Source organism: Agelaius phoeniceus, chromosome 1 (genome assembly GCF_051311805.1).
Source record: "Agelaius phoeniceus isolate bAgePho1 chromosome 1, bAgePho1.hap1, whole genome shotgun sequence".
Taxonomy (NCBI): domain Eukaryota; kingdom Metazoa; phylum Chordata; class Aves; order Passeriformes; family Icteridae; genus Agelaius; species Agelaius phoeniceus.
Window position 1 is genome coordinate 24,186,935 of NC_135265.1, and position 26,885 is coordinate 24,213,819.

At 36.7% G+C, this 26,885-nt stretch overlaps 1 protein-coding gene across 1 annotated transcript; it reads right to left on the reverse strand.

Annotated features, from left to right (window-relative positions):
• Positions 1-5,218: 5,218 nt before the first annotated feature.
• HEPACAM2 (HEPACAM family member 2) lies at positions 5,219-25,711 on the reverse strand. The gene is made up of 9 exons (XM_054645263.2): positions 25,642-25,711; positions 19,827-20,177; positions 18,462-18,746; positions 12,172-12,468; positions 9,155-9,280; positions 9,049-9,073; positions 8,889-8,926; positions 7,499-7,572; positions 5,219-5,335 (listed from the first exon to the last, which is right to left on the reverse strand). The coding sequence occupies exons 1-9, from the start codon at positions 25,709-25,711 to the stop codon at positions 5,219-5,221; spliced, it is 1,383 nt and encodes a 460-aa protein (XP_054501238.2).
• Positions 25,712-26,885: the final 1,174 nt, after the last annotated feature.

The following is a 26,885-nucleotide window of genomic DNA, read 5'->3' on the forward strand; positions in this document are numbered from 1 at the left end:
CCACAGAGCTTTTAGGCATTATGTGATGCATAAACAGAATTGTTTTATTAAATTTATAGTTATTTTTACAGGCACTTTGTAGAAGTTCAAAAGACTATTAAGGTGGACTTTTGTATTGGACTACTAAAGTCATCTCACATTATTGACGAGGCTTAAACCAAAAAAGTTTTCCCCTATGTTATTGACACATGAGCACAGATTCTGAAACAAAATGTTTTGGGACCTTTAAAATGCACTTAGGGATGGACTTAAGTGAGCTTAATAGAATGTAGAATGGAGCTGATGCTGGCCTGACTTCTTTTTTTCTCCCCCCAACAAAAGCCTAAAAAATGTAAACAACAGGCAGTTATAAATACAGAGGGTCCAGAGTTGAAGAAACAACTTTCTCTTAATTTATCTGCATTTCCTGCCCTGTGGCCTGCAGTGGCATCCAATGGGGTAAGATTGAATGATCTCAAGCACTTCACTAATCAGCATACTCCCTTCAGAGCAATTAAAATTATTGCTCCAGCAAGAAAAGGAGGAGAAAAGAGGGTGAAAATCAGACTTTGCAAATCCCAAAGAGCTGTCCTGATTTGAAACACACATGAAGTCAGTTTTGACTGAACAATGGAGGAATTTATGGGGAACTCTCTAAGCTTTTTAGTCTTTTAGAGATCTGCCCAAATGTTTCTACTTAGAGCCTCTGCCTGATGCCTTCATGTCAGATGGTTATTTCTTAGGGAGCAAATCTGGTGACTATGTTATTTTTGAGATCATGTCACTACTTGCATGTTTGGGCTTCATGTGCTGCCTCTGTGTAATGCCAAATCCTATTTTCCTCACATGCAATGGTGCAGTTGTTTTATTCCCTTTTTTTTAGCCTCACAAGATCAGAATGCTGGCTGAAAACCATGCTATTTTTTCCTTGTCTTTGAAGGATGGAGACAGGAAGAATGTTTAGTAAATATGGATTAAGAAGGTATTTTAAATAAGTGCAAATGATTTTTCATAATACAGAGTGCTTTAAATATTATCATAGAGCCTGTCTTAAAGGGTGGACACACTGTCTGCTTTCTCACGACTCACAGTAGTGTTTTTCTGCACATTTAATTGCTCCTGAAGTAACTTTTTTTCCCCCTGTAGATTAATTCAGTTCATATTTCCTCTTTTTCCTGACTGCAGCCAACTGACACCAACTAATAGCTGACCCTGTGGAAATAATAGTGAATTTTCCTGCAGGATTCAGAAGCCAGCTAACAGAAGCTTCTGGAAGAGTATTCTTCTATTTGCAAAGGGACTTGTAGCACACTGTTTAAACAGAGTAAGATTGGTTCCATTTGCACTGGAGAATTATTTTAATGTACAAATAGCCTGAACTTCCTGCGGCTTTTGGAAATAGCTTGAATATCACTGACTCTCCTAGTCAATGAGAAACAGGCTCTTCAGCAGCAAATACAAAACCAGTTCAAATGCAAAGGAAACAGAATTTAATGAGAACACATTATTCTGAATAATATACATATGTACATTTTTGTAACTGCCTGACAGATCTGTTTCTTTGCTTTAAAATTATATCACATTAAATGAATTAAAAGAATGACTTTATTTTAAACCCCAAATGTAAATTGCAATCTGACACACTGCATTTATTACTTTTCATGCCAGTATGGAGGTCTTCTCTTGTGAAAGTCAACCCAAACAAAAAAACCCCTTCTGTTTGCTATTTTTTGCTATTTTTTAAATAAAACAAGCATGGATGGCATCTTGGGCCTGGTTCCTTCTTGGGCTTCTGCTGATTGTTTTTTAAAAAAGGCATAGGTTTTATACTGAATTTTTTAAGCTATCCCTTTGTCTTTTGTATTCACTGATAATGAAAAGAATTTAAAATATCCCTATTTTCCCTAAGGAATTATTACTTAAAAAAAAAAAAGGCAATTTGGAGCAAGAAGTAGTAACTCTGGTAATTTCAGATGCTTTGATTTCCTCTTCCTGTATCTTCATATACATCTAGGAAAGAACATACACACAGATACATATAACACTTGTTCACAATGCCGTGTCAAGAATGCTTTCTTCTCTTTAAAAGAGCTGTTGCAAACATGTAAGCAAACCAGCAGCTCTAAACACAATTCTTCAGCCTGAATAAGATCTGTGGGGACAGATTTGCAAGACACTAATTTTTGAATGAATTTTTAGTATGCATAGTATGTCTAGTTCTTAAAAGACAGCACAGGTTTGAGCCATCATGACATAATGGCTTATATAGCATCCTGCATGGCTGCTCTTTCTGTACAGATATTTCTGTATCATATTGTATGATACAGTATCATACAGTATGATAGCTGTTCATATGTATAACAATAATGTACCTGCTAAAGGGTGGTGGTAGCCCTGGACTGAGCCAATGCAGTCCACAGTACAACCCTGTGCTGAAATGCCTGGCAAGGCTTTGTATCCTTATTGCTCTTTAACAGCTGGCAGAGGAGAAATCTGTGAAATGGTTAATGATTGATATGAGAGAAACAATATGGATCAGAGGAGAGGAAGATGATGTCAAATTATCTTTATGTGGAGTGCAAATGAAACCTAAGTTACAAACAGTTTTTAGTGGAACAGTTATGAACTGTCAGTGCTTATCTGTAAAAGCTGGCTAAACCTCTCGCTCATTAGCTTTGGCAGACATCCTTGGATTTCTTCCATACGTGGAAGAACCTGTTCAATTTGTCAAAGGATTTATATTTAGTTAAAAAAAATGTCCCAGGGTGGAAAAAGAATCAAACCAAAATGGCTTAAAAGAATCTGTTTAATAAATACTGGAGTATGTGACAATCCTGTAACTCCCTGTGACTGTGGATCCCAGAAATGGAGCAGAACAGTTGCCTCAAAATCTGATTTTGTGTTTTCCCTTTGGTTCTTTGGAAGTGCAGAAGAGGTGAGTCTGCAAAAGACTTGTGAAAAGCAACTAAGGGAAGCATATGAATGTAAAAGTGAAAGCCAGCTGTCATCTCACCTGATGTTTTGACTGCAATTAAGTTATAAGCCTGTCAGTCCAAACCCAAGAGATTTAAAGAATTTAATTATTTCCAGTAGCCCCATTTTTGATGGGGTCATCAAAAATGTTGTAATTATTTAGACTGTCAAAGGCATACGTGCATGTGTGGATGAAAGGATAAAAAGGCTGATAAAAGCATGACAAAAAGTGGAAAAAGCTATTCCCAGGTGTTAGGCATTGGCTAGTCTGCAAATCTGCTGGTGTTGTCACTGGGACTTCTAAGAGCAAGAGAGAGAACATCAGCTAATTCTGGTGAAGTTACATTCAAAGACAGGATTTGAAAGATTCTCAAACTATAAATCTGGGAATTAACATTGCTTTTGACTGATTTTGCTTTACATATTTATTTTAATAAATTTATGAAATCACAGCAGTTCCATTTAGAAACACTGGGAATAAGAGTAAAGTGATCACTTAACAAACAAATCTGTTTGGCTCCTGTAATATCTGTTCTTTTGCTTTGTACAAAGAAAGATTCCTGCCATAAACAGAGTGCAGGCAAGTTTTGTATCATTTTTCCTGCGAATATTACTGATTATTGCACAGATGACTGCATACTGAGTCTGTGGGATTCATCCATAAGTAATCACTACTTTTCACTACAGGAGTTTGCAATTACTTTCCCAGCTTCATTCTCTGTTTTGTGGTGTTTTGTTTCTCCCTTATACTGAAATGGAAGCATCCTGCTGTAAGCACAGTATTGACATAGTCATCCTTATTTATTTATCACTCAGAGTGCTCCTTCTCAGCAGGTCAGGAATTGGAAAATTCATGAATGTAGTCCTTCTAATCTGAGAGTAGTTTCCCCAGTATCATGCTTAGCAGATTTTGTGCTATTAGTGAAAACTTTTTCCTGTTTCTTTTTCAAAATATGAAATATGAAAACAGCAGCAAAATTGGTTTATGCAAACGAGTCCTTTAAAACAATAGAATATGTTTTGCAAAATTTAAGTTGAAATCTGAACTGTCACAAAGTTCAAGTTACCTTTTTGTTGTATTTATTCCTTTTTTCAGAGGGGTCATGTATCAGTGAGAAAGTTGAGAAAGAAGACATATAAGAGGAAGAGTAAGAAAATATGTCTTTATGAATGGTATTTTTTACATCTGGCTTTAAAAATCTTAGGGTTTAAAGTGAAAAATTCTGAGCAGAACAAAAACATCATTAGTAATTCAGTGTTGCTTTCTCACTGACCAGCTTGTTTTGACAGGCATGGCTGTGTGTTTACATACATAACTTGGACACACAGTCGAAGACATAAACTAAGATATAAGGAACATTTTTTGTAGTGTAAGTACTGCATGGGAATGCAGTCACATAAACATTGTGATTACTCAGCCAACTGATTAGCATATTGTTAAGAGTGTGTATTTTCCTTTTCAACTACAAAAGAAACAGAACACATTAAAAAACCATGGAAAATGAGATATAATAGGCTTGTTACCAAATAAAGTCTTGTGTGCTGTTCTTAATTTGTAAGAAAGACTATATTCACAATAGATTTATGGCAGCTATACCACAATTACAAAGACTTTAGTGTATTCACCCTTCTTATGCTAGGAAGTGATATACAGGAGGCGATTTGAACAAAACCAGGTCTATGAGACATAAGCACAACGTGCTGTGGCCTTCCTGGTATTGAACTCAGCAAAAGTGTTTCTGTGGGGTTCCCAGCCAGGGTAACACACAAGAATTCTTTTGCTCTAGAGATATTGCTTACTTAAGTATGTCTGTTAGTATTTCAGTGACTATTTTAACAACCACTGATTATTATTTAACTGGCCAGTTTCAACATTGCAAAAACACCCACTCTAATTCTACTTGGCACATGGCTGAGAGGTCTGGAGGCCATGCTACCAATTAAACTGCTTTGACAGAATATTTAGCCTATTCAGTAGGATGTGCTGATATTTCAGTGCCCTATTAAATTCAGTGGGAATTTTAATTTGAAGATCCCACCTTTTGTTTTTTACACTTTGACAAAACTGGTGTAATGAAACAACTAAATGGAGCCTTGAGGAAAAGATGGGGATTGGATAGGAAATGGTGGAGGAATTAAGGTAGCTTTTATCTTTCCTTCCATAATCCTCTGAGGGGAATCCAAAAACAGCTACCAAAATGCAAATTGTTCCGGATGCAAAAGTATTTATCTTTGAGCTGCCACGTGAGTGAACACAGTCTGTAACTTACTGTTGGTGGTCTTGTTCTGGCTGCTCAGGAATGTGCTGAATAACTTCATAAACCGTACTTAGCATATCCTGGCCTGTGACAAAGTCAGGGCCAGGAACAGATTGAGTTGAAACCTAAAACCAACAAAGTGTATTCCTACTGTAAGTACAAATATGAAAAGATTCAACAGAAATTAAACTGTTAATGTAACCTGTAACTTTTTAAACTTTTCGTCAAAGTTTTGTTTGTGGATTGAACAGGAAATCTCTGCTAGTTTATATTTCATTTTCAGTAAGTTCTTGTCACATTAATAGTAAAGCAAGTATTAGTTTTAAATTCATTTAGCCCCTTTAAAGACTTCGGATGCAGCTTTTGCATTTAAATACTGCAAATGCTTTATATTAATGTACCACAAGTCAAGAAAGGAACATTTAATAAAGAGAAAAGCAGGAGAACAGACAGTAAAAAAGCAGTAAATATTCAGGGCTTGAGTTCAGCATAAAATTCCCACTGGCCTGTCAAAGAGAGAGAAATGCATGGACTTTCCATAAATCAAGTAATATTGATTGTTCAGCACATTAAGTATATTAATTTCCTCTTATGTCATGACAACAGATTTACCTAGACTCAACATCCATAAGGAATTATCAATCTTTCTGCCTGTACCCAACTTCCAGTTCTTCATTATCTACACTTTCTTATTTTCTCCTTTCTCTGCTGACTAAAATGAATCAGTGGATCAAATGCTGACTTTATCTGCAATGCTATACATTTGAGTAGCTGAACATAAATGAGTAGAGTTTCTCCTGTTTCTTGAAATTTTACTGGAAATTATAGTAGATTTCATTGCTTGTACATCCATCCTGTTGTTCTTGGCACTGCTCTCTCCCTCCTGACCTCCTAATGCCCTGATCCTGCCAGAATGTGATATTGTGATATGATCAGCTTAAGGGATATAGAATCATAGAAGGTTTGGGTTGGAAGTCCCTAAAGATCATCCAGTTCCAGCCCCTCTGCCATAGGCAGGGACATCTTTCACTAGATCAGATTGCTCACAGTCCAATCTGACTCTGAACACTTCCAGGGATGGGGCATCTGCAACTGAGACAACTTTCAGTTGCCTCGCCATCCTCACAAGTAAAGAATTTATTAAATCTAAATATACCCTCTTTAGTAATAAAATAATATTGCAGTGTGCTTAAGGCTGTGATGATCTAGGGCCTGATCTCTAAACTTAATAAGCCTCTTACTGGCACAAACTGTAGCAGAAGCAGTTCAGCTGCTCTGTTTTCTATAAGTCTTTTATCTCTGCTGCTGTAAAAGTTTGTCCTCTTCACTACCATTTGCAGTAGCACTTTAGCCCTATAAATGTATATTTCAAACATATAACTCCATCAGAGAAGATAAATTAATCTATGACTGTTTTTTGACATGATGTATTATGAGTACTAATCATAAAAATAAATTAGGTGTGACAATGTGACCCTGTGACCATGCTTTAAGAGCTCTCCCTTACCTGACCAGATTGATGCCCTCCAAAGTTACAAGATTACATTGCCGACAATTTTCCCTAGCAAAGAGAATGTCTTTCTTCTCTTTCCTCCCAGTTTTACCATTGTCCCTAAATTTTATGGCCCTGTTTCTGATTTCTTTTTGGTCCTTTTACTTCTTTTGGTCCTTTTATCAGAATGGTCTCCAACTGCTATGCAGTAATGTCAGTAAAGACAATGCAAGGAAGCAGCAAATGTTGCAGGATTTCTTTTCTGCTAGCAAAATTCCTATGCTTAACTCCTACCCTACAATACACAAAACCAACTAAATAATTTTTGTGAAACACAGCCATGACTTAGCTTGCATTTACACTTTAAATAACTCCCTGAGATTTTTCTGCACTGCCAGGGCTGAATGTTGCAAGAGCAGAAATATTAGGGTCAAGGGAGAAAATGACATTACAATAAGCACGCTTGCCTGTGTGACACAAGTGGTTCAGTGCTACTCAACTACCCAACATTATTAATATTCTTTTAATATTCTTTTAATATAGGGTAGTTGAATGGATATTGCTGTCTTTAGAGCTTGGTTATTCCTTACTTCACTATGTTGATTATGAAGTACTGAACTAGTGACACAGGAAAGAAAGAGCAAGTACTGGGTGAACAACAGCCATGAATATGATGTCATACAGACATCCATAAAAAGCAACAGAAGCATACCTACAGAAAGATTCCTGTGCAGATATTTTGTATACCTAGAGAAACAGAAGAGAAACTGTCTGTTTATGATGTAAAATCACATACCCTAGAGCCACTGGTAAGATCTGGAAAAGTGATGAACTCATATATCCCAAAATCATCCAAAGCACTTTCATGTCCTAAAGTTAGAACACAGATTTAAAAAAAAAAAAGAGATGTAATATCAACCTGGAACATAAGGCAAGGTATTTTGTCCTAATTTTTAAAACACCCAAATACTGCTTATATGATCTGCTTTAGGCCACTTCCCTGCTGAGCTCCTCAGCTGGTGTGGAGTGAGGCAGGAGAGCTGCAGAGCTGGTGCTTGGTACTTGGTGATTTCCCACACCTTGGACCAAGTGAGGAGCCTCTTGCTAACTTCAGCAACACTTTTGGTAGAGACATTCATACTCTTTATTCTGGAAGGCTAAAATGACCCATTTACTTTCATTTCCCATAGAAAAGAGGCTGAATAAATAAACTCAGCAGCTCTACAGTGTAGTGAAGCTGTACCACCTGAATGTTTTACAATTCTGAGAATAATAAAAGGGAACATGGTACCTATAGATGTCACATTATTATTTGGGACTTCAGATACACCTTGTATTTAGGTGTATTTAGGTGTATTTAGGTGTAGTTAGCCTACCCTCCCAGTGTCCAGGAGATATGAGGCTCTTGGTAGTCTCTTGGGCATCATTCCACATCAAAGGTTGCAGCACTAAAAACAATGATGAATATCTATCCTTTGCTATGACTTTGATGGACCCTCTGTGCTCAGGTGAATGTCCTACATTCCTAAGCTTCATATACTTCCCTCTAGATGTGCATGTAGCAGTTTATGGTCTGCTCTGATGCTTTGGTAGAAAGGAATGGGAATAAAAGTGATATCCTTCCAGAAGATGGCTAGTCTCTAGCACCTTCTGCCTAGGATCAGGTGGGAAGTGTTGTGGAGGGAAAAGAGGCAGTGAAAAAAACCACTCTGGATCCTGATAACACAGACAAAGGCAGTACAGAATATGATATAAGGTTATATATGTATACTGCAATGTCATTAACTCATGATTTTGATAACAACTGATGCCATGAACATTTTCAGTTGTAATCCTTCCATGGTGTATCACCTCTTACTGCTATCCCACAATAACACTGATTTAAGTCATATTGGTGACAACAGTGGAATACAGGTATTCCAATCCCAGAATACTGGGATTAATAGGTAGAATTCACAACAACAGTACATACAGTACATACAGTACATACCCAGGCATGAGTTAAACCCATGCTGATTTCTCATTTAGGTCTGATCTTAATTAAGCTATCATAGAGGTGTGCAACCCAACATAAAAACACACTTTTCTTCCTTTCCTTTTATTTTTTTTTCTGTATTTTTTGATGCTATTTTCTTTTTCAGGAATGGACTTTGACCTTATGCTCACACTTATTTCATTAGCATTACCTGAAAATACCTGTGCCTTTCTGTAATCAGCCTCTGCCCTAGAAAATATAAAAATGTTTCTCAGTTTGACATCATAAACCAAGGAAAGAAAATTAACATGATAAAATGTAATTCTCTAGATGGAAAGTCCTTTTAGACATAAGATGAATTGTTTTTCTACCTGCTCTGTAGCTTCTGTTGTATCACTGAAAAGAAGAAAAAAAAAATTATTCTTTTTGCTTCAAGGGTCCAAAAGAAGAGCTGGACTGTGCTTAACTTTTACATACCTTTATGTGGCTGATATCTTTTCCATAGGAATAAAAGGGCCATAGCTAGGATCAAAAATAATGAAATTCCTGTTATTACTGCAAGAGAAGACAAAGATTTTCCTTTCTGGGCCAGCTTTTCCAACCCTGTGACAAAGAAGATGAGTACTGTATTTAGTTCCTTGTTCTTTATAATGTGCTACAATGACACTGAAAAATGCATATTTTAAAATTATTCTGAAACTAGTAAACATGCATAGAGATACAAAGCAGATGTAAAATTTGGGTCTTGTTTAATGGGTAGCATTTATTTTCCCCCACAGATCTGAACTGTAAAAGCAATGATATGCGTATCAGAAAGGATGTCAAAGCAGATTAGTGCCTAGAGCTAAATGGAAGTCAGTAAACGTAAGCCACAAATTACAGCATCAAAAAAAGAAAATGCATATTATAACTTGAGGTATAGAGAAACTGAACAACCAAAAAAGAGAGTGAGAGAACAATTTGTGCTAGATTGGAGGGAAATCCTCCTAGTAGTTGGGAGCTACAAAGTAGGAGAAGACAACTAAAATCCATTTGACTTTTTGTAAAGATTTTTAGATCACTGACAGTCTGGTTATTTATCAAACCACATCTGAAACCAATAAATATCACAGAATCACAGAGTCAGGCTGGAAAAAGACTTCTAAGACCATTAAGTCTAACCTATCACCAAAGATCAACATGGCACTAAGTTCTATGTCCAGTCTTTCCTCAAACACCTCCAAGCATGGGGACTCCACCACGTTGTTTGTATTAATTTCAAAATATATTCAAAATATTTCTTTCCTTTGCTCAAGTCTTTTGCTGGTATATGCATTAGCAGGACTTTTCCAGCAGGATATTCTGGTACAACACATACACAAATTGCATATAATTACATACCTAGAAGCACATGGAAAACATTTGTAATGAATTTGCAAAGACAAGAACGTGAAAGTTAGGAAGTGCCAGACATATCTGCTTGTGCAGTCTTAATTTCCTCCTTTTGCTCTGAATTGTGCAGAATTCATGTAATTAAAGGACAAGGCACAATCCCTACAGGTAAATTAATGTTGCATATTTGCTAGTGCCAGATTTATTAGTACAATTAAAATGTGTATTATTTAGCTGGATGTGTTCCCAATAGTCGATGAACTCCTGTGCAGAGGGCTGCTTACATCTACTTAGACCTCCATGTAATTCACTGGCATTGTGCTGGCTACATGTGCAGTGGTTTTCATGAAGATTAAATATGAGGATTTCTAGAAAGATGTGTCCTAAAGATACGGGAAAGTAAATCACTGCAATTTCACCAGTTTTTTAAATAATCCCTCGGTGTACTGCTTTCCTTAGGAAGAAAAAGCCCAAATGCTGGAGAATCAGATGAGTCCTTAAAATTGTTCCTTAATGTGAGTAATTTCAAATGTAGACTCAATAAATCACATCTCCATAGATATATCAGTGCAGAAAACAAAGACATGCTCTCTGCATGCATTTAACACACTCAAACTGACTAACCTTGAAAAGTGAGCAATGACAGGTGTACGTGAGATACCTCATCTTATTTTAGAATCTTCACTGAAAATGGATAACAACTTAGTGAAACTATTGATATAACTATAACTTATTAAAATAATTGTTTCCTAGATAATTTTAAAAATTAATTAGGCAGTGTCTATAGCACCATATAGGTGAGTTTTTGTCCCATGGGGAAGTTGTGTAAGGTTTTCTGAAACATCAGAGTTCCTATTGTTTCTGAAAATGGGGTTTCCGCTATTTTGAATGACATAGTCCAGCCTCTGTATCTAGGATTATGGGGGTAAGGAAAAGGAATATGGACAATTTTCATATTTTGCTTAGTATGTTTATTCACATTTTGCTTAGTATGTTTCGTCTTTGCTTAGTATGTTTATTCACTTGCAATGTGAATTTAGCCTGAGCAGCATCACTGAGAATGAACTGTGTGTGAATTCATACCTCTTAGAATCAGTCAGTGCTACTGTGCAAAGTGTAGCCTTGACATCTCCATTTAGTGCTATTTGAATAAACACTCATCTAAAAGAAAATTGCTCCAGAGGGGGGAAAATATATTTTTCTATTTTTAAATACACTAGATAAAATGTTTCAATAAGATGTAAGTAAAATATTTGTAATTAGGAAATCTACTATTTTAAGTGCAATCAACCATGGAGCTGTGGAGTCTTCCCTCCTCTTTGGCCTTTGAAAGGAAATCTCAGCTAAATATTACATGAACTTCCTGGAGAAATGTCATGTTTATTTCTATAAACACATAGTTCTGGGTGCATTTTTTTTTCACTAGTTACCACAATATTTAGTTTTTAAATGTGTTATTCTTACTATGAAATTGCAACCCGTATTCCTCCCAGCATACTGAAAGCCCTGGATTCATGATGAATCAGTAAATAGCCTGAATCATGGACAGATCTTCTTGTTTACCAAACTAACTAACAAATTTCTTAGCTCTTTGCTCAGCCCACGTGAAATTGCTTTGTTAAATTTTCTAACAGGCAATCTAGTAATTCTTGTTGAACATTAATAGCATATGTTCCTTATCTGAAAATACTTGTATTCATCTATATTGAGAAGAGACATCAGACTTGATATCTTGTTCTTTGCTCTATGCTTCTGGAGATTTTCAGAAAAACTGCTTTGTTGCTATTGAACACAATCAGACAGGAGCTGAGGTTATACTGTAGGAGCAATGAAGGTATGTGTTCTTCAGAACCCAGCAATCAATCCAGAGATTCATAAATATGACAAGGAAATAATTTACATGAACATTGTAATAAAATCCCACCAAATTTCAGTGTCCTAGTGGGTTGTGCTCCAAGCTGTGTCATGCAGCAAGTAAAACCTTATCCCACAGAATGTCCAAAAGCCCCTTTACCATATTCTTAGCAAGACCTAAATTTCAACACATATTCTAAGAACGACTTCCTTTTTCTGGGGCATCCACTCAGATGTTACACTTTCCAGCAGTAAGGATACATTCTTACCTACAGACGTAACAACAACTGTGAAGTGAGTTTCATCCCGTTTGCCAGTCACGTTGTTGAAAGCACAGCACATGTAGTCCATTGTCTTCTGGGCCGCTTTATCAGATACAACTTCCAGATGGGGTCCATATTTGATTACTTGAGTGATATTGTCATCCCTTTGAATCCATGAATAAGTATTTGGTGGATTTGAATCTGCTGAGCAGTCAAACAGTACAACTTGCCCCACGTCCACTGTAAACACTGCCCCTATATTCAGACCTTTGTCTGATTTGACTCTAAGTCCATAAGGTCCATCTGCATTGGGAAAAAAAGGGAAATACAGTGAGAAAATGAAAATTAAAGTATATAATTAAAAACTAATCAGAAGTGTATCTCTGAAGTTAGAATATTTAAGTTAGACTAGCCTTTAGAATGGCTGGCATTCAGTCATTTCAATGAAAAGGCTTTCAGTTCGATAACTGGATCTGTGCTTAGCTCAGACTACACCCACTTAATACTGGTCTAATTGCTGTTTAAGGAAAAAGCATGGGTCTATGTATTTCTCAGTATGATAAAAAGAATGAAAATGGAAATCAGTCGGATTTCTATGAAGTAAAGAAGCATGTCTTCTTCAGGAGCATATTTGATTTCTACTTCAATGCTAAACTTACTGGCATAAGTAATTTCCCAACAAATTTAAAAGTGAACAAATTGGCCTTGTAATGTTACCTTCACTGCAATAATTTACAGTATAAAAATTATTTAGGGAACTAACTTACAGGTATAATATTGAGTGGGGTGTGCCTTAGATGAATTCAGAAAAAATTTTCCATTAATGGCTGCCAGAATAAACTTTAACTTTCCCCCTATTTTAGTAGGTTTGTACTACTAAATAATACTTTAAATAATTAAATAATTTAAAATACTTAAATAATTACTACTGTAATTATGCTTTTTTCAAGAGCAAGTTCTTGTACTGAAAGTTGTTTTTCTGAATATAATTAGAAGAAGCATATGTTGTTCTAAAGTCATGTGTTCATTACTCAAAAAATTGAGCAGATGAGTACTTTTAGTGCAATCTGCATAGGAAAATGAGAAGGGGAACAATATATTTAAATATTATAAGAATATTTCTCATACTGTTTTTACTCGAACATTTCAGATCATTGGGGCTTTTACATCTTTACACGTTAAAATTATTTTTACAGTTACTTAAGTATAGAAATTTATGTAGAGAATATAATAATTAACTATGCCTTATTAAATAGCTTTTTATAGTTAAAAAAACAAAACCAAAAACCCCTAATAATTTTAATGTTGTTGATTCCCTGAGGACTTGCATGAATAACCAAAAATGCACAGACCTAATACGACAGAGCAAAAGAAGAAAATATGTGGAGTATTCCTTTGGTAGGATCCCTGAAGATCAGTAAAGCTACCTCATACACAATGGTGTAGCACAAAACAGCCACAGTACTGTGCCCATTGCAGACAGTGGAATCTAGTAAAATCTCCACCTTCCTGTGGTTGTCTGGGAGAATTAAGATAATGTAGCTGGGTTTAAATGGGAAAATCCCTGCTACATGAAGCTGCACACTTGTATATTTCAGACTTTATTTCCCACCAGGAAATTCAGGACCATGTTAGAATGTTCCCTAATACACACTTCAATTTACTGTTTGCCTTTTTTTTATGAGACTTATTTATTCTTCAAGAACACCTAAGCCACCAGCACATAGCACAAACCAGGCCATTTTGTGTGCACCTCTGTGTTTTTTTCTGTTTGTTCAGGCTTAGACAAGAGACCATAGACCACCACATATGACCTCAGTTTAGTTCACTTTTAAGTAAATATCCATATTTCACAACATAAACTTGTCAATCTTTTAATTTTCTCTATTTATTTCCTGGAGGTAAGCTTTTTGCAGTCTCATTTTAAGGAATGGCCAAGGAATGGCATAATATTTTCTTGGGAAATGCAATATAAATACACTTCAGCATGAATTAGTGCTGCTTGCACCCACATTGCAGTGGCCACTCTGAAGAATCATGGCTTTTCTTTTCACAAGTTCTAGATGCTGGGCTGCTTCCTCACAGGTTCTGCAGCTCCTGAGTAATTTGCTTTATTGTCTCCAAGAGCCAGCTGACCCTGTAATGACCATTTCTGTGAAGTACAGACCAATACCTCACTCTTTTGGCTTGGCTGGCCTCACTTGGGCTGCATGTTTCTGTGGAAGGGGAACTTTTCACAGGGGCTCACCTCTTATGGGTATTTACTTCCCTTTTTTTCAGATCTGAAAGGAGAAGGGATGTACTGGCCTTTAATGTTTTTCATAAATGAATTAAAGCCCCTCACAAACTATGTATAGGTAGGAACATACTTTTTTTAACTTTTCAGAGCAATTCAGTGGTTCTTCCAATCCAATTCTCCCTTCTTAGGAGAATTCTCTTTTATTTTCACAGGTAATATGACTTAGATATGTGTTAACAGAGATTATTGGTAAGAATAGGTGACTGGTTTACATGTTCTCCTCACTGTAGTGGGTGGTTTGCCACAGTCTGCAAAAGAATTGGAACTGAGTTCTGCTTTTCTATCAGTATCATAACTGTGCAGCATAAAGAGATAACACTGAGAACTATATTTTAATGGAAGCTGCAAGTTGAAAGAAATCACTATACGAACACTGACACTCACTGGCTTGGGAAGTAAATTGGAAAAAACCAGAGGGGTTATCTTAAGAAATAGCCAAATCTTGGCAAAATCTGAAAAGTGAAGTCAACACAAGGATTGGGTAACTCTTCTGCTTTGCCTGGAGCAATATTTTGCCTCTCCTGGGCATTGTGTACATCAAGGTCCCCAAACAAGGGGTAACTGACAGTTATATACAGCTTCAAGGATGATTCTGAAAAGTAGACAATTAACTATTCTCTCACTAGTACTAAGTATATTCTATCTTTTGGAAGACTTGAGGAAGAAAATTCCACTTAGCCTGCTGAGTTCAACTCCATCAACATGGTACAACAGTGTCTGCTGCAGCCTACAGGAAAGCAGCTTCTTCCAGTCTTGAAATAATTTGTTTCTGAGTCACATAACTGCAATAGCCATGTTCCAGGCTGCATTATCATCATAACTAATGGAGAAGCAGGATAATATTAATAAGACATGAATTAAAAACCACTTTTCATACTCAGTAACAACCCACAATTATAGCCTTCATGGATCCCTCAGCTCTATTTTCCCATTCCAGAATTGCTCTCTACAGAAGACTGCCTCTTGTCTCAGTAAAACCAGTTAACTAAATGATGTGTAAAAGAATAAATCAATCTTTCTGAGTAACAATTTACTGCTCCATGGGAATATTTCCAATTGCTCCCATCACTACGAGACTGGTGCAGTTTCCAAGCAGATGGCAGGTATTTACCATGAGCAACCTTTTCTTTATCACCTCCAGTAACTCCCCCACAGCAATGACATATGGCAGAGAGAGATCCTGGGACCTGTTCTGGATTGTTATTGGCAAGTGGGAGCTGGAAGACAAAGTACTTCTGCAGGCAGAGGCTGAACCAAATTAGGTGACTTCATACAGCTCAGGAAGTAAGACCCCAACTCCCATCACTGACTTGGATATAGAGAATATCACAGGTATTTGAAGTCTTTCAGCATTGCATTGTTTGCTCTTAATACCTTTTTTCAGATTTTACATTATACACAAAGCAAACCCTCAGTTCTGATGAAGGACATTCAGAAAATGCATATACAATAGTATTTACACACATAGAGAAAAAGTGAATCTCAAGGTTTTTGATAAGGCTGTATATCACAACCATTTAAACAGCAAAAGATTCAAGAAATGTGGACACATTAATAACTTTGAGATTTTAAAAGTCTGGTAAACAGTAGGTCAAAACCAGGTTTCTAGTTTAGAACTTAGACAGATTTTTCAAATTTACTGAAAAATGCATGTAATTGAGTGAGGAAGAAGGGGGGAAGCAGTGCCAGAGCTGGGACTGAAGGGTACACACGTTGTCAGAGCAAGTGTCCCAGACACCTGCCAGTGCCATCAGTACTTTGGAGACAATCCCATGTGTAACAGGTCAGAAATTCAAATCTCACATGAACTGTGCAACAAACAGAGCTGTCTGAAAGGTAGCAAGGGTGGCAGATGCTTTTCTAGCCTGCCCCGACTTCATTGCGTGGGAAGGGGCTGTCAGGCTGGATACAATGTCCCAAGTTCTGTGTAGGTACTCTTTGAAGACCGATCTGTATAAGCCCAATTCACAGCTCATTAAAGTGAGAAACAGCAGTAGAGGAGGAGAATTCATACACATTCAGGTGTCATTCTTAGCACTTTAAGTACATAAGTGAGCTGAGATTGTGACTCTACAAAAGCAGGCATTTAAAAATGTGCTACCTTGAGGAGAGAATGTGATTGATTTTTTTTTTTTAATTACAGAAATGATAAGTTAAAGCTCTATCAGTGCTGGTTATTTCCTTGTTTATCTTGATTCCTCTGTCTAATGAGATGGAAGCTCAATTAATATTTGCCCTGTTTAGGACTCTGCACCTGCTTCTTAATCTTCAAGTCTGCACTGTTGTCAATTTTATAAGCTACACATAGGCTTATATCAGCTCATATCTAACAATGTCCTTGTTAATCCTTGCTTATTTAGGCAGTCCTTTTCTCCTGCAGAGACCCACCCCCTCCCCCAATACTTCAGATGGAAGTCATCCTCTTATCCAATGAATTCTTCCAAGTTATAACAAAAATCTCTGAACAACTAGCAGAATAGACAATCAGAAATGAAAAGAGATGAAAGGAGGAGGAGGAAAATATAAGAGGTAAAGATGTAAGAGATGTAGGTTCTGAATATGTTGGTAGTGCAATCATAACAAGTTGAGCATAGGCTGCCTACCAGCTGCCAGAAAAGCAGGAAAAAGCTGCAGGGGAAAGCAGGAATGAACACCAGCCCTTGGCTGGACAGGAATTCAGTTCCAGTCCTTGCAGCGTCCGTTCCAGACTAGGCCATGGGGTAAACTGGCTATATCTGAATAGGACTGGTGACAAAGTAGGTCCTGGCCTTTCAAATTTCAGCTCTCCTCTGAGAAGAATAATTTGATCCCTGAGGACATGAGGATTAGAGCATAGCAGGTGACATATGTGTAGCATGTGCTACTTGAAAACTGAGGAGGCACTGGAAATTCCTGACATGGACCAAAATGAGGAGGCTCTAAGATTTATTGTATAATTGTTGAATGGTGATTAAATCTTTTGTTTCCTCCAGCTCAATTAGATTTTCAGGTGCTTTCATTTCCAATCAAAATACCTGCCACCTTATGGTTTGTTCTTCTGTCAAAAATGGTCTTTATGCAACTCTTCTTGCTCCCTCATGTTTCCCATTTGATGTGGAATGCAATAACTTTCAGCTCTAATTTTGCTAAGCCTGACTGAGGTTTCTGTGTCTCTTCTCCATTCCTGTCTTTCTTTCTTTCCAGTTCAAGATCAGCGTTCTGGGATCTGCAGAGACAGCATGAAGTATTGCACATGTGGTGTTATCTTCTGTGTGCCATTAGCATTCCCTTTGTTTCCTGGCTGGAAATACATTTCCCACTCCCCTAGAATTAAATAAGTCTCTCTCATGCCTGAATCGTGCTGTCAGTTCATAGATACTTGGTGACAGCTCAATCACCTAGGGTCACTGCCTTGATTATTTTCTAATCAATCTCGATCTTATCAGCAGAAGTTCATGTTTCTTATTCTCTGAAAGGGCATGCCCATTTAGTTTTTTACTAGCAAATCTCATCCCAGCTCTATTACTCTGTCAAAGTCATTCAGTCCTCCTATTTAATGTTGTAAATTAACTTCATTGAGATACTCCCTATCTTCTTTCTGGTGCCATGAATGGAAGTATTAAAAAAGACTGGACTTGAAATGATCTTGAGGAAACCCACTAATACCAGTTCTTCAGCCTGGTACTTCCTGTGCTTAGCTTTTTGGTACTTCATTCACAACAACATTTTCATGTATAATGATCTCATTATTTTTTTCCTTTGAGTCACATCTGAAGACATCTGTGGAAATTTTGAAGTTTCTATTTGAATTCTGCAGTTGAGACTGATCTTTACAACTACACAACACTAAATAACTTTATCCTGTCTTAAGTTAGAGCTATTACAAACAAGCTCATTTTGAATGCAAGCTCACATACAATGTTGACTCCATTGTTTTCTGCCTGTTTTCATATTTGGAGGCACTGCTTCCAGCAAAATCGTTCATACAAAGATAATAATGAATATTTCATATACTCACAATATATGGTTGGTGCAATTATCTCACTTTCCATTGCACTGACAGGGTTAGATACCAGACAGCTGTAATTCCCAATGTCTTCTTTTACTGCAGGCACAATTAGAAGTGTAGCATTGTTTGATGAAAAGATATAATTACGGCCAGCATGAAGACACTTCCCATTTTTCATCCACTGGTAAGCTACCCTTGTACCTCTATCCACAATACATTTTAGGGTAATATTCCCTACATACTCCACTACTCCTGAAGATGGTTCAGTACGTACAGTTGGCTTTGTGACTGGAACTGTAAAATAAAGAGATATGAAGAGCTGTTAAAGTGACAAGCCATTATATTACAGTCTTCACGGTCAAGGTGATTCAAATAGCAATCATAAATCTTTCTCTAAATTACTACTATTTTAAATTTTCTCTCTTAAATGCACTTAAAGGTTAAAAAAGGAAGGCCATATTCTCAGCTGGTGACTGTAAGAATTGTTATGGGACATAAATAAAACCAGACTGTTTTTATTACTGGTAATAGGATAAAAACTTCAGTCACGTGTACCACAGCCTCTTGCCTTATATACAAATCACTGAGTCCATAGAAATGAAAAGAGCACAAAGCATGACACCGTCCAAGGTGTGTGAGCTTAGCATGGCTGCCCACAGCTTTGCCCACACTGGGCACCACTGAAATCTGGCCAAACTGTCATGAGGATGTCTGCAGATTGGGATGGCTTTGGGAGTTAAATGGCACCTACAACTTTGTCATCTCAAGATGTCATTCATCTCATTCCTTTCAACCCTGAACCCTTCAGTTACAGGATTCCCTCTGTATAATCCAGAAATTACTGAAGCCTCTTGTCATCCTTTTAGATAATTATTTTCCAATTTTTTTTTTTAAAGTCCCCAATACAAAGAGCAGAGGCTAAAGAGGGAAATTCACTAAATTTGTGAATTCAGATCTAGGCTTCTTTTACAGACTACAGTCACCAGCAAAAGTCAATGGCTCCTCTTTGTTACAGGAGGTAAAGTTGTTCAGGGAAAAAGACTATTTGAAATTCAATGCATCCTCATGATAGCACAGCAGAAACTTATGAAATCTGTTTGTCTAATGTCTAAATTATCTTAAGTGTTTCTATGCCTCTTCACTTTTTTACTTATGATATAGTAACATCAATCAATATATTAATTTTCTTTCAAGATAACATATTTTTGTATTCCCTCCACCAGCGGTAGAAAAATACATAACTTAATTGTTTGCATTTATTCATGTATGGTTGCATTAAATGAGACACCATTGCAACTGGATACTAAGAACCAAGATTTCAAAACTGTTGCAATTTTATTTTCAAGATGAAGATACTATCTTTTTCTAACTTACCATCAACAACTACTTGAATCTTTTGACTTGCAGCTATGGTCCCATTTCCACGGACATTGACTTTTACAATGTAATTGCCCTCATCACTGAGATGCAATGGGTTAATCTTCAAAGATGCATTCGGTGGCATAAGGGTAAACTTGTGCTGGTATTCCAAGTCTGGAACTACTCTTTGATTTACAGAGCCAAGCAAGTATTTTGGATTACTTTGAGACCTCTCAAAAAGCCAAATTATTTGGATTTCAGAAGCTGTAGCATTGAAATTGTAGTCAACAGAAAGATGAAGTGGTTGCCCCTCAATACCATGGATGGTATGAGATGGTACTGTCAATTTTAAGGCAGAACAAATCCCTGCATAAAAATGAAAGAACAAACAAATAAACAAACCCAAAACACAAATGGAAACCCCAAAAAACTCAAACGAGAAATTCTCACAGTGAAAAAACTCTCTAGGTGAAAACTTACTTTTTTTTTTGCCTGTTATAATTCAGATTTTAAGTACGAAAGGGACAAGAGCTCATTGACCTTGGTGAAGCTGGAACTACAGAGCTCTAGCTTCATATTATACAAAAAGCCAAAGGAAGGGTCTTTTACTGATGAAATTTTGACAAAAATGAGATAATGTATATTTACCTTAATGGATAAAATATCTACCCTTTAAAATATTTCGTTTTTCTAGGTCTTACACTGTCTAACAGTCTTGGACTGTAAACTCAGTTTTTATGATTTTTTTCTGGGTTGGTTCAGCTGCAGAGGAACTTCTTAGGTACTCTGCCAGTTATACTAAGAAACTGACTGAAAATCTGACAAGCAGCACTTTCATGAATTCTGACTAAAACTATATATAATTATTATTGTTGACTGCTCTGTACCTGTAAGACTAAATTCAAGAAACAATAAAAAGCTTACAAAATTCAAGCATTCCAGTCTTAGGAAATTGCCAGAATTAAGCCCTGCTGTTGATATGCACAAAAGGGAAATTTGCAGCCACATGATTAATTCTGTTTTCCAAGAATCCTGTCTCAGTTACGGTGCAAAAAGGCCTCTCCTTGGTTAATCACTGCCTTTCCCTTACATTTTTTAAATTATTTTTTCCTTGTGCTGGCCTAAGACATATTTATAGAACACTATTAAAGCTTTAGTCTTGGAACTAAGTGATTGATTTTCACATTAAGTTTTCCACGGCACTCATGAGTACAGCAACGATGTAAAGAATTGACATTAATGAACTGACCTCACAACACCATTTTAACTGATAGGACTTTGGAGATGAAGAATTTAAGCCCAGAGAAAATTAACAGCAAAAATACAGACTCATTTTGGATGATCAATTTGAAATATAAAGGATATGATTTTTCAAAATACATATAAAAACATTTTGGTATGTTCAAGATCAACTCCAATTGACTCTAGTTGCAGGTTTGATTGCTCAGATTTGTGTTCAATACTGCTAAAAAGCACACTGCAAGTGGTAAAAAAATCCTAGGAAAAAAGCAACCTCTTAAAAGCAAGAAATGTAAACACTGTGATGTAAGTAATCCATCTGCTACTGCATAAGAACACACTGGAGGCTGAGAATGCACTTCTCTGGACAACATGCAATGCTTTCATCATGCACCATATATCCTTTTTCTGCCAATGATCATTTTTGGTTGGACTTGATGATCCTTGAGGTCCCTCAAACTTAAGATTATGTGATTCTTGACAGGCTTCCAAATACCTGTAATGAAAAAGTAACTTCCCAGCTGATGTACATGGAATGCGTTTCTACCTGGAAAGATCTAGGTGGGTAGGGAAGAGCAGAAGGACAATGTATGAAAAATATGTGACTGTGCTCACTATAATGCAGAGTTAACTTTGTTTCTTACATTTCCTACTTTCATCTCATTATTCTTTATGAGAGAAATTGTTAAAAGTTCATTTATGTCTAATTTCCTAGGTTATGTGACAGAAAAAAAAATCAATTCAGTAGCATAATGTGGTATCTGTAAATGTCTTTTGGGTTAGAATCATCAAATTTCAGTGCACAGTTGTTTGCCATGAGGTAATGGCAAAGCAAACTTGTTGGGGATAAGGGTGGGGACACAAAATGGGAGTGGTGGTTACAGATGCAGCAGTAATGCCAGTAAGTAATGTCAGAGCTACTCTGGAGTGTGAGTGGACTGGCTCATGGGTAGCCAGCATGCTGTACAGAATCTACCCCAAAGAAGTAATTTTGTGGCTGGCTTCCCTTTTCATAAAGCTGAGCAATATTACACTCAGCTAAAGATAGCTTAGAGCATTTCTGAGGGCATGGCAGGGCAGCCAAAGGAAAACACTGCAGAATACTAACAGGGAAATACAAAAAGACAGTGAAACCCTTCAACAGAAGACCTGGCAAGCCCCCATTAATGGGGCTAAGGAGGAAGCAGACAGAGGGCTTCAGGCTGCGTGGACTTTAATTTGCAAAGGACTGGCTGGGGTTCAGCTGAGATAGGAGAAGAACAGGGTAAAAAAAGAGGAAGAGTGTAGAAAAAATGCGGAGTGGCTTAAGTGGAGGATACATAGGACAGAGAGGTTTACATGCTTAACTTTCTAGATGAAAAACCTAAACCAGATGATGCACATCAAATTGAAGCCTGCTCCTCTACCCCTTTTAAACAGTATTTGTAGCCTGTTATTCTTGCAATTTTCTAGCACTGCACAACTCTTCAAGGCTTGCAAGACTCTGGTTAACAGGACACATTAAGTATTTTGTTGGTTATTCTAACACTTCTCAGATGTTAATATGACAACATTACAGTACAAATCAGATTTAAATTGCTCTTGTCCACTTGAAAAAGAGAGAAAGATAGTTACTCCTCAGTAGAATCCTTCATGAAATATTTAATGCCAGAAATCTATTTCATATAACCTACCAATTATATAACTACCCATTTCAATTTTTAGATTAACTGGAATAAAGTCAAACACATCTCTCAAACACAGAGAGATCTGTAATTAAAAGATCTGTCCATATACTTACTCATTTTTTATGTATGATGCTGTTCAATTTTTGGGTTTATTTAGCTGTCAATGGGTGATTGTGCTGTTGGACAACATGCTAGTAAAAGAAGCAGTGCATTCATAAAATATGGAAAACAAAGAATATTTCTCAAAGATCTGTTCATGCAAAAACTTAGCATAACCTAAGCAGGTCTTGTGGGCACCAGTATGGAAGGTGACAGCATAATAGAGTAATGAAAACAGAATCAGGCCTGGAAAATGTACTTTCATAGCAGCTAAAACCTGTTGGAATAGAAGCTGCAAATTAACTTTGTTACACTTGATTTACAGGAAAAATTTGCTCTGTGTAGTGTTCTGGAAAGACATTTTGATCTGCAACTAAGGAAATTCTTTTAGCTAGGACCAGAGGTGGTGAGGGCAGAAACTCCATTTTCTCCCCAGCCCCTTCAGGAGTGGCTTTGGATAACTCCAGTTCTTTTTGCTCTCTCTGGCTTTGCTGGGGTGATTTTGTGGAGTGCCAACATCCCACAGGAGCTTCCCCATGGCTGGAGGGGCAAGGGAGAAGGCAGGCTGGGACTGGGGCAAGTTATTAGATAATGGTGCTCTGTGAAAGGCAAAGGTTTTATGGGAGCAGTGATGGAAATATTCCAGTCTTAGCAGAGATCATGTCTTCTGCAGTCTGGAATATTCTTTACTGAGAGGGCTATCCTCTTCATCAAAAGTGTTGTCAGGCATTCAAATGGGACACCCAGGGAAGTGGTAGAGTCATCTCCCTGGGGATACTTCAAAGATGCAGATGTGGCACCCAGGAACATGCTTTAATGGAGAAATTTGCAGTGTTAGGTTTGTGGCTGGACTTGATGCTCTTTAGGGTCTTCCCAACCTAAAGGGTTCTAAGATTCACTTGTATTAGACTAATTTTGGTTTTTAATTTAAACTGGAGACTATTATGACTAATTCTTGAATTAAAGTTAATAGCAAAATCAAGCCAATGTGTCAAACTAAATTCATATTTTTCAGGGCCAAATTCCATAACATTCAAGCCTATCCCTACTGCTTTACAAATATAATACACTTGTTTTTCCCAAGATGATGAAATTCCAAACCTAACTTTTGTATAATGATTGTAAGGGCTGTACCACAACGACCTCCATTTGGAGCTCAGTGATCTGTGCTTTGCTTCCATTTCACATTGCTATCATCAGTATTAGCAAGCACAACAGAATTGTTGTTGACATAAAACAAGGGCTGCAGTTTTAGTTTAAATAAAAAACTATGACATAACTTTTGAGTTTATGGCACAAACTGAAACCTGCTTAGCGAGATTTTAGGATTCTCAGAATTTAACATGCACATCTCCTTGTCAAAGTGAGTTTGGATTCTCAACTGCTTTTCACCAGAATGTTCATTTAGCCCTTCATCTCTCCTGAACTTGGTGCAAAATGTCACTAGATCAGTGAAATATATATTTTTTCCCTGTTTTACAAGTATGTTCATTTATGGAACAAAAAACCCCAAACAACCCAGATGTAATGGTCCAGGAAAGCTGTAATTTCTATAATGGAAAATTTGGGAACTTGCCTAGATTGGGATTTTTCCCCAAGAAACAGTTCCACTGAGATTTGTTACAGGATTTAATTTCATTTACTGAGGCCTTTAGTGGCCTTTGTGTCATGTCTCCAATGCACCTGATTCTCACCATGATATGAAGTATGGGCAGCACATTTCCTTTACTAGAAAATGTGTCTATCTGGGTACGGATGTAAGGCTTCATGGTGAATAAACCTGTACTCTAAGCACTCTGTTTGCATGACAATAACTCTTGCAGGATTTTAATGAAAAATATCCAATAAAGTGGTAAAGTAGACAAAGCACAAAATCACTGCTTTTTATCAATCAAACATTTTTCATTTTTAAAGAAGAGATCTGATAATCATGATATAAAACATCAATCATTATGAAGCCAAAACTCTTGAAAAAATATTGAGCTCAAAATCAAGGAAACTAGGTGACTCTATAATAAGCTAGAACTGTGAGGTTCACAAAGAAGATAAAAATTATTCCTATACATGAAGGATTAGAGGATGCACTACATTTGTAATATTATATATTTCCTCTGTTGACATTTACAAAACCAATTAAATATAGAAAAAGGTAATTACAGTAGTTTGTAGAAATAAGCTTATCTAACATTTGATTACAGGATATTTCTGTCAAAGTACATAGAACATCTATTTTTTATCCATTGCATGGATAAAAAATGCACTTACAAAAACTGCACACAGACACCAAACAAACACTCTATTAATGGGGAGATATTCTTCAGCTGACTAAAAGCTTAATTTAGTTTCAATACCAATTAGATTTAGATGTTACATATAAATTAATTAATAATAAAGTGAAAAATAACATATCAGTGTTGTCTCAATAAATTGTTAAAGAAGTGTGTATCAGCTTCTGTATAATCTGGTTCAGAACCTGTCCAGCCTTACTTGTTAAAAAGAATGCACAATGTATATGTTACTCAATAAAATGTAATAGTATGTATTTAATCAATACCCATGTTTTACATGTAGATTATGTGTATTCAATCAATGCCAAGTTTTACATAGAGATTATGTATAGCACTCATTTTTGTTCAGCTGCTAGAACTTTAGCTTCACTCATAAAACAAAGTGCCACTATCTGCTGAAAAGATTTTAGGCTACCTTCCTGAAATCAAGCATCTGACAATACAACAGAAATATCTTTAAATTTATAAAGATAAATCTAACAGAACCAATTCACATTTCCACAATGACAACCAAATATAATTAATACTGTATCTTACCTACAAGCAGAAAATATATTTTGCATTGTAAGTCCCAAAAGAAGTTGGCTAAAGGGCTCCATGAAAGCATCCTGTCCCACACAAATGCCACCCTCTCACACTAAGCCAGGGCTTGGACCTGCAGCTGCTGGTTTATTTGCTAGGGAAATTAGCAATGAGTTAACAGGTCCTATCCTGTCCCCTGCCTTAGGTGATTTGAATATGTGTATACAAAGAACAAAGGGAGTGGAGCACCTGTTAGATGAGGACCCATCTTCATTGCCTTTATTATAACCCTTCCCCAGCAGTCACAGCAAATATGACACAGAATGTAATAAATGGGGCACACAATACAAAGTACATTTAATTAATAGAAGTAAGTAAACGCAGCAGGTGAACAGGTTATACTGTTATTAACTTCCTTTAGTTACAGTTTCATAAAAAATACTGTGATGCTACATGCTTATTTCAAACTAAAATTAGTATTCAGAATATTTTTTCAGAACTTTTTAAATGACAGCCTCTCATTTTCTGTTACAAAAAAACCCCTGTTAAACAGCTATTAAAGAGCCTTTCTAATTTTTTTTCTTAGTCCATAACTTTTCTGTATTTATTTCCTTAACATAAGTATAACTCAGCAAAGAATTAACTCCCTTTCTCTAAACAACATGTGATTCAAGTGCCTATGACACATCTTTGAAATTAAAATCCTATGACTAGAGTGGACATCTTACTACAGTTGTTAACTGCTGATTATTGTTTCTTCTCCTTTAACTTACATCAGTTTAAATTAATGTTAATGTAGGGTTTGGATTTTGTCCAAAGCTGTCACTCACCATACAAATCAGCTGCAAACTGGACAAACCCTCCCAGAGCTGTGCAGTAACAGTTTGCAACAGCAATTATTAGCAGTGACAGAGATGGTTTATCCATACAAAATCACACAATATTTTTCACTAAACAGCACTTAGGCAGACTATTATGGATTAACAAACATTAGGCTAGACTGCATTCCACTTTGTGCAGAAGCAACTGGTAGGAAGGAGTTGCCTCCCCCTCACTGTGTGCTAGGAGCAGGGGTCCAGCAAGGTGCTAAGCCCCCATCAGAAGGGATGAGCCCTCAATTTTTACCTTAGTTAAAGAGAGGTGAAAACACCCAGGTGCTTCCAGGTCCAATATAAGAAACACAAGGGTTATTCCAGGTTACCAAAGCAGAAGTTTAGTGATCCCACCAGAAATAATATCACCACTTGACATAAGTCAGG

Coding starts and splice junctions, on each gene's coding strand:
- HEPACAM2 (XM_054645263.2), bottom strand. CDS start 25,711: ATGCTTTCATGGAGCCCTTTAGCCAACTTCTTTTGGGACTTACAATGC. Junction 20,178..25,641: donor AATATATTTTCTGCTTGTAG/GTAAGATACAGT, acceptor ATTTTTATGCAG/GGATTTGTTCTGCCTTAAAA. Junction 9,281..12,171: donor AGTTGTTGTTACGTCTGTAG/GTAAGAATGTAT, acceptor TCTTTGTCACAG/GGTTGGAAAAGCTGGCCCAG.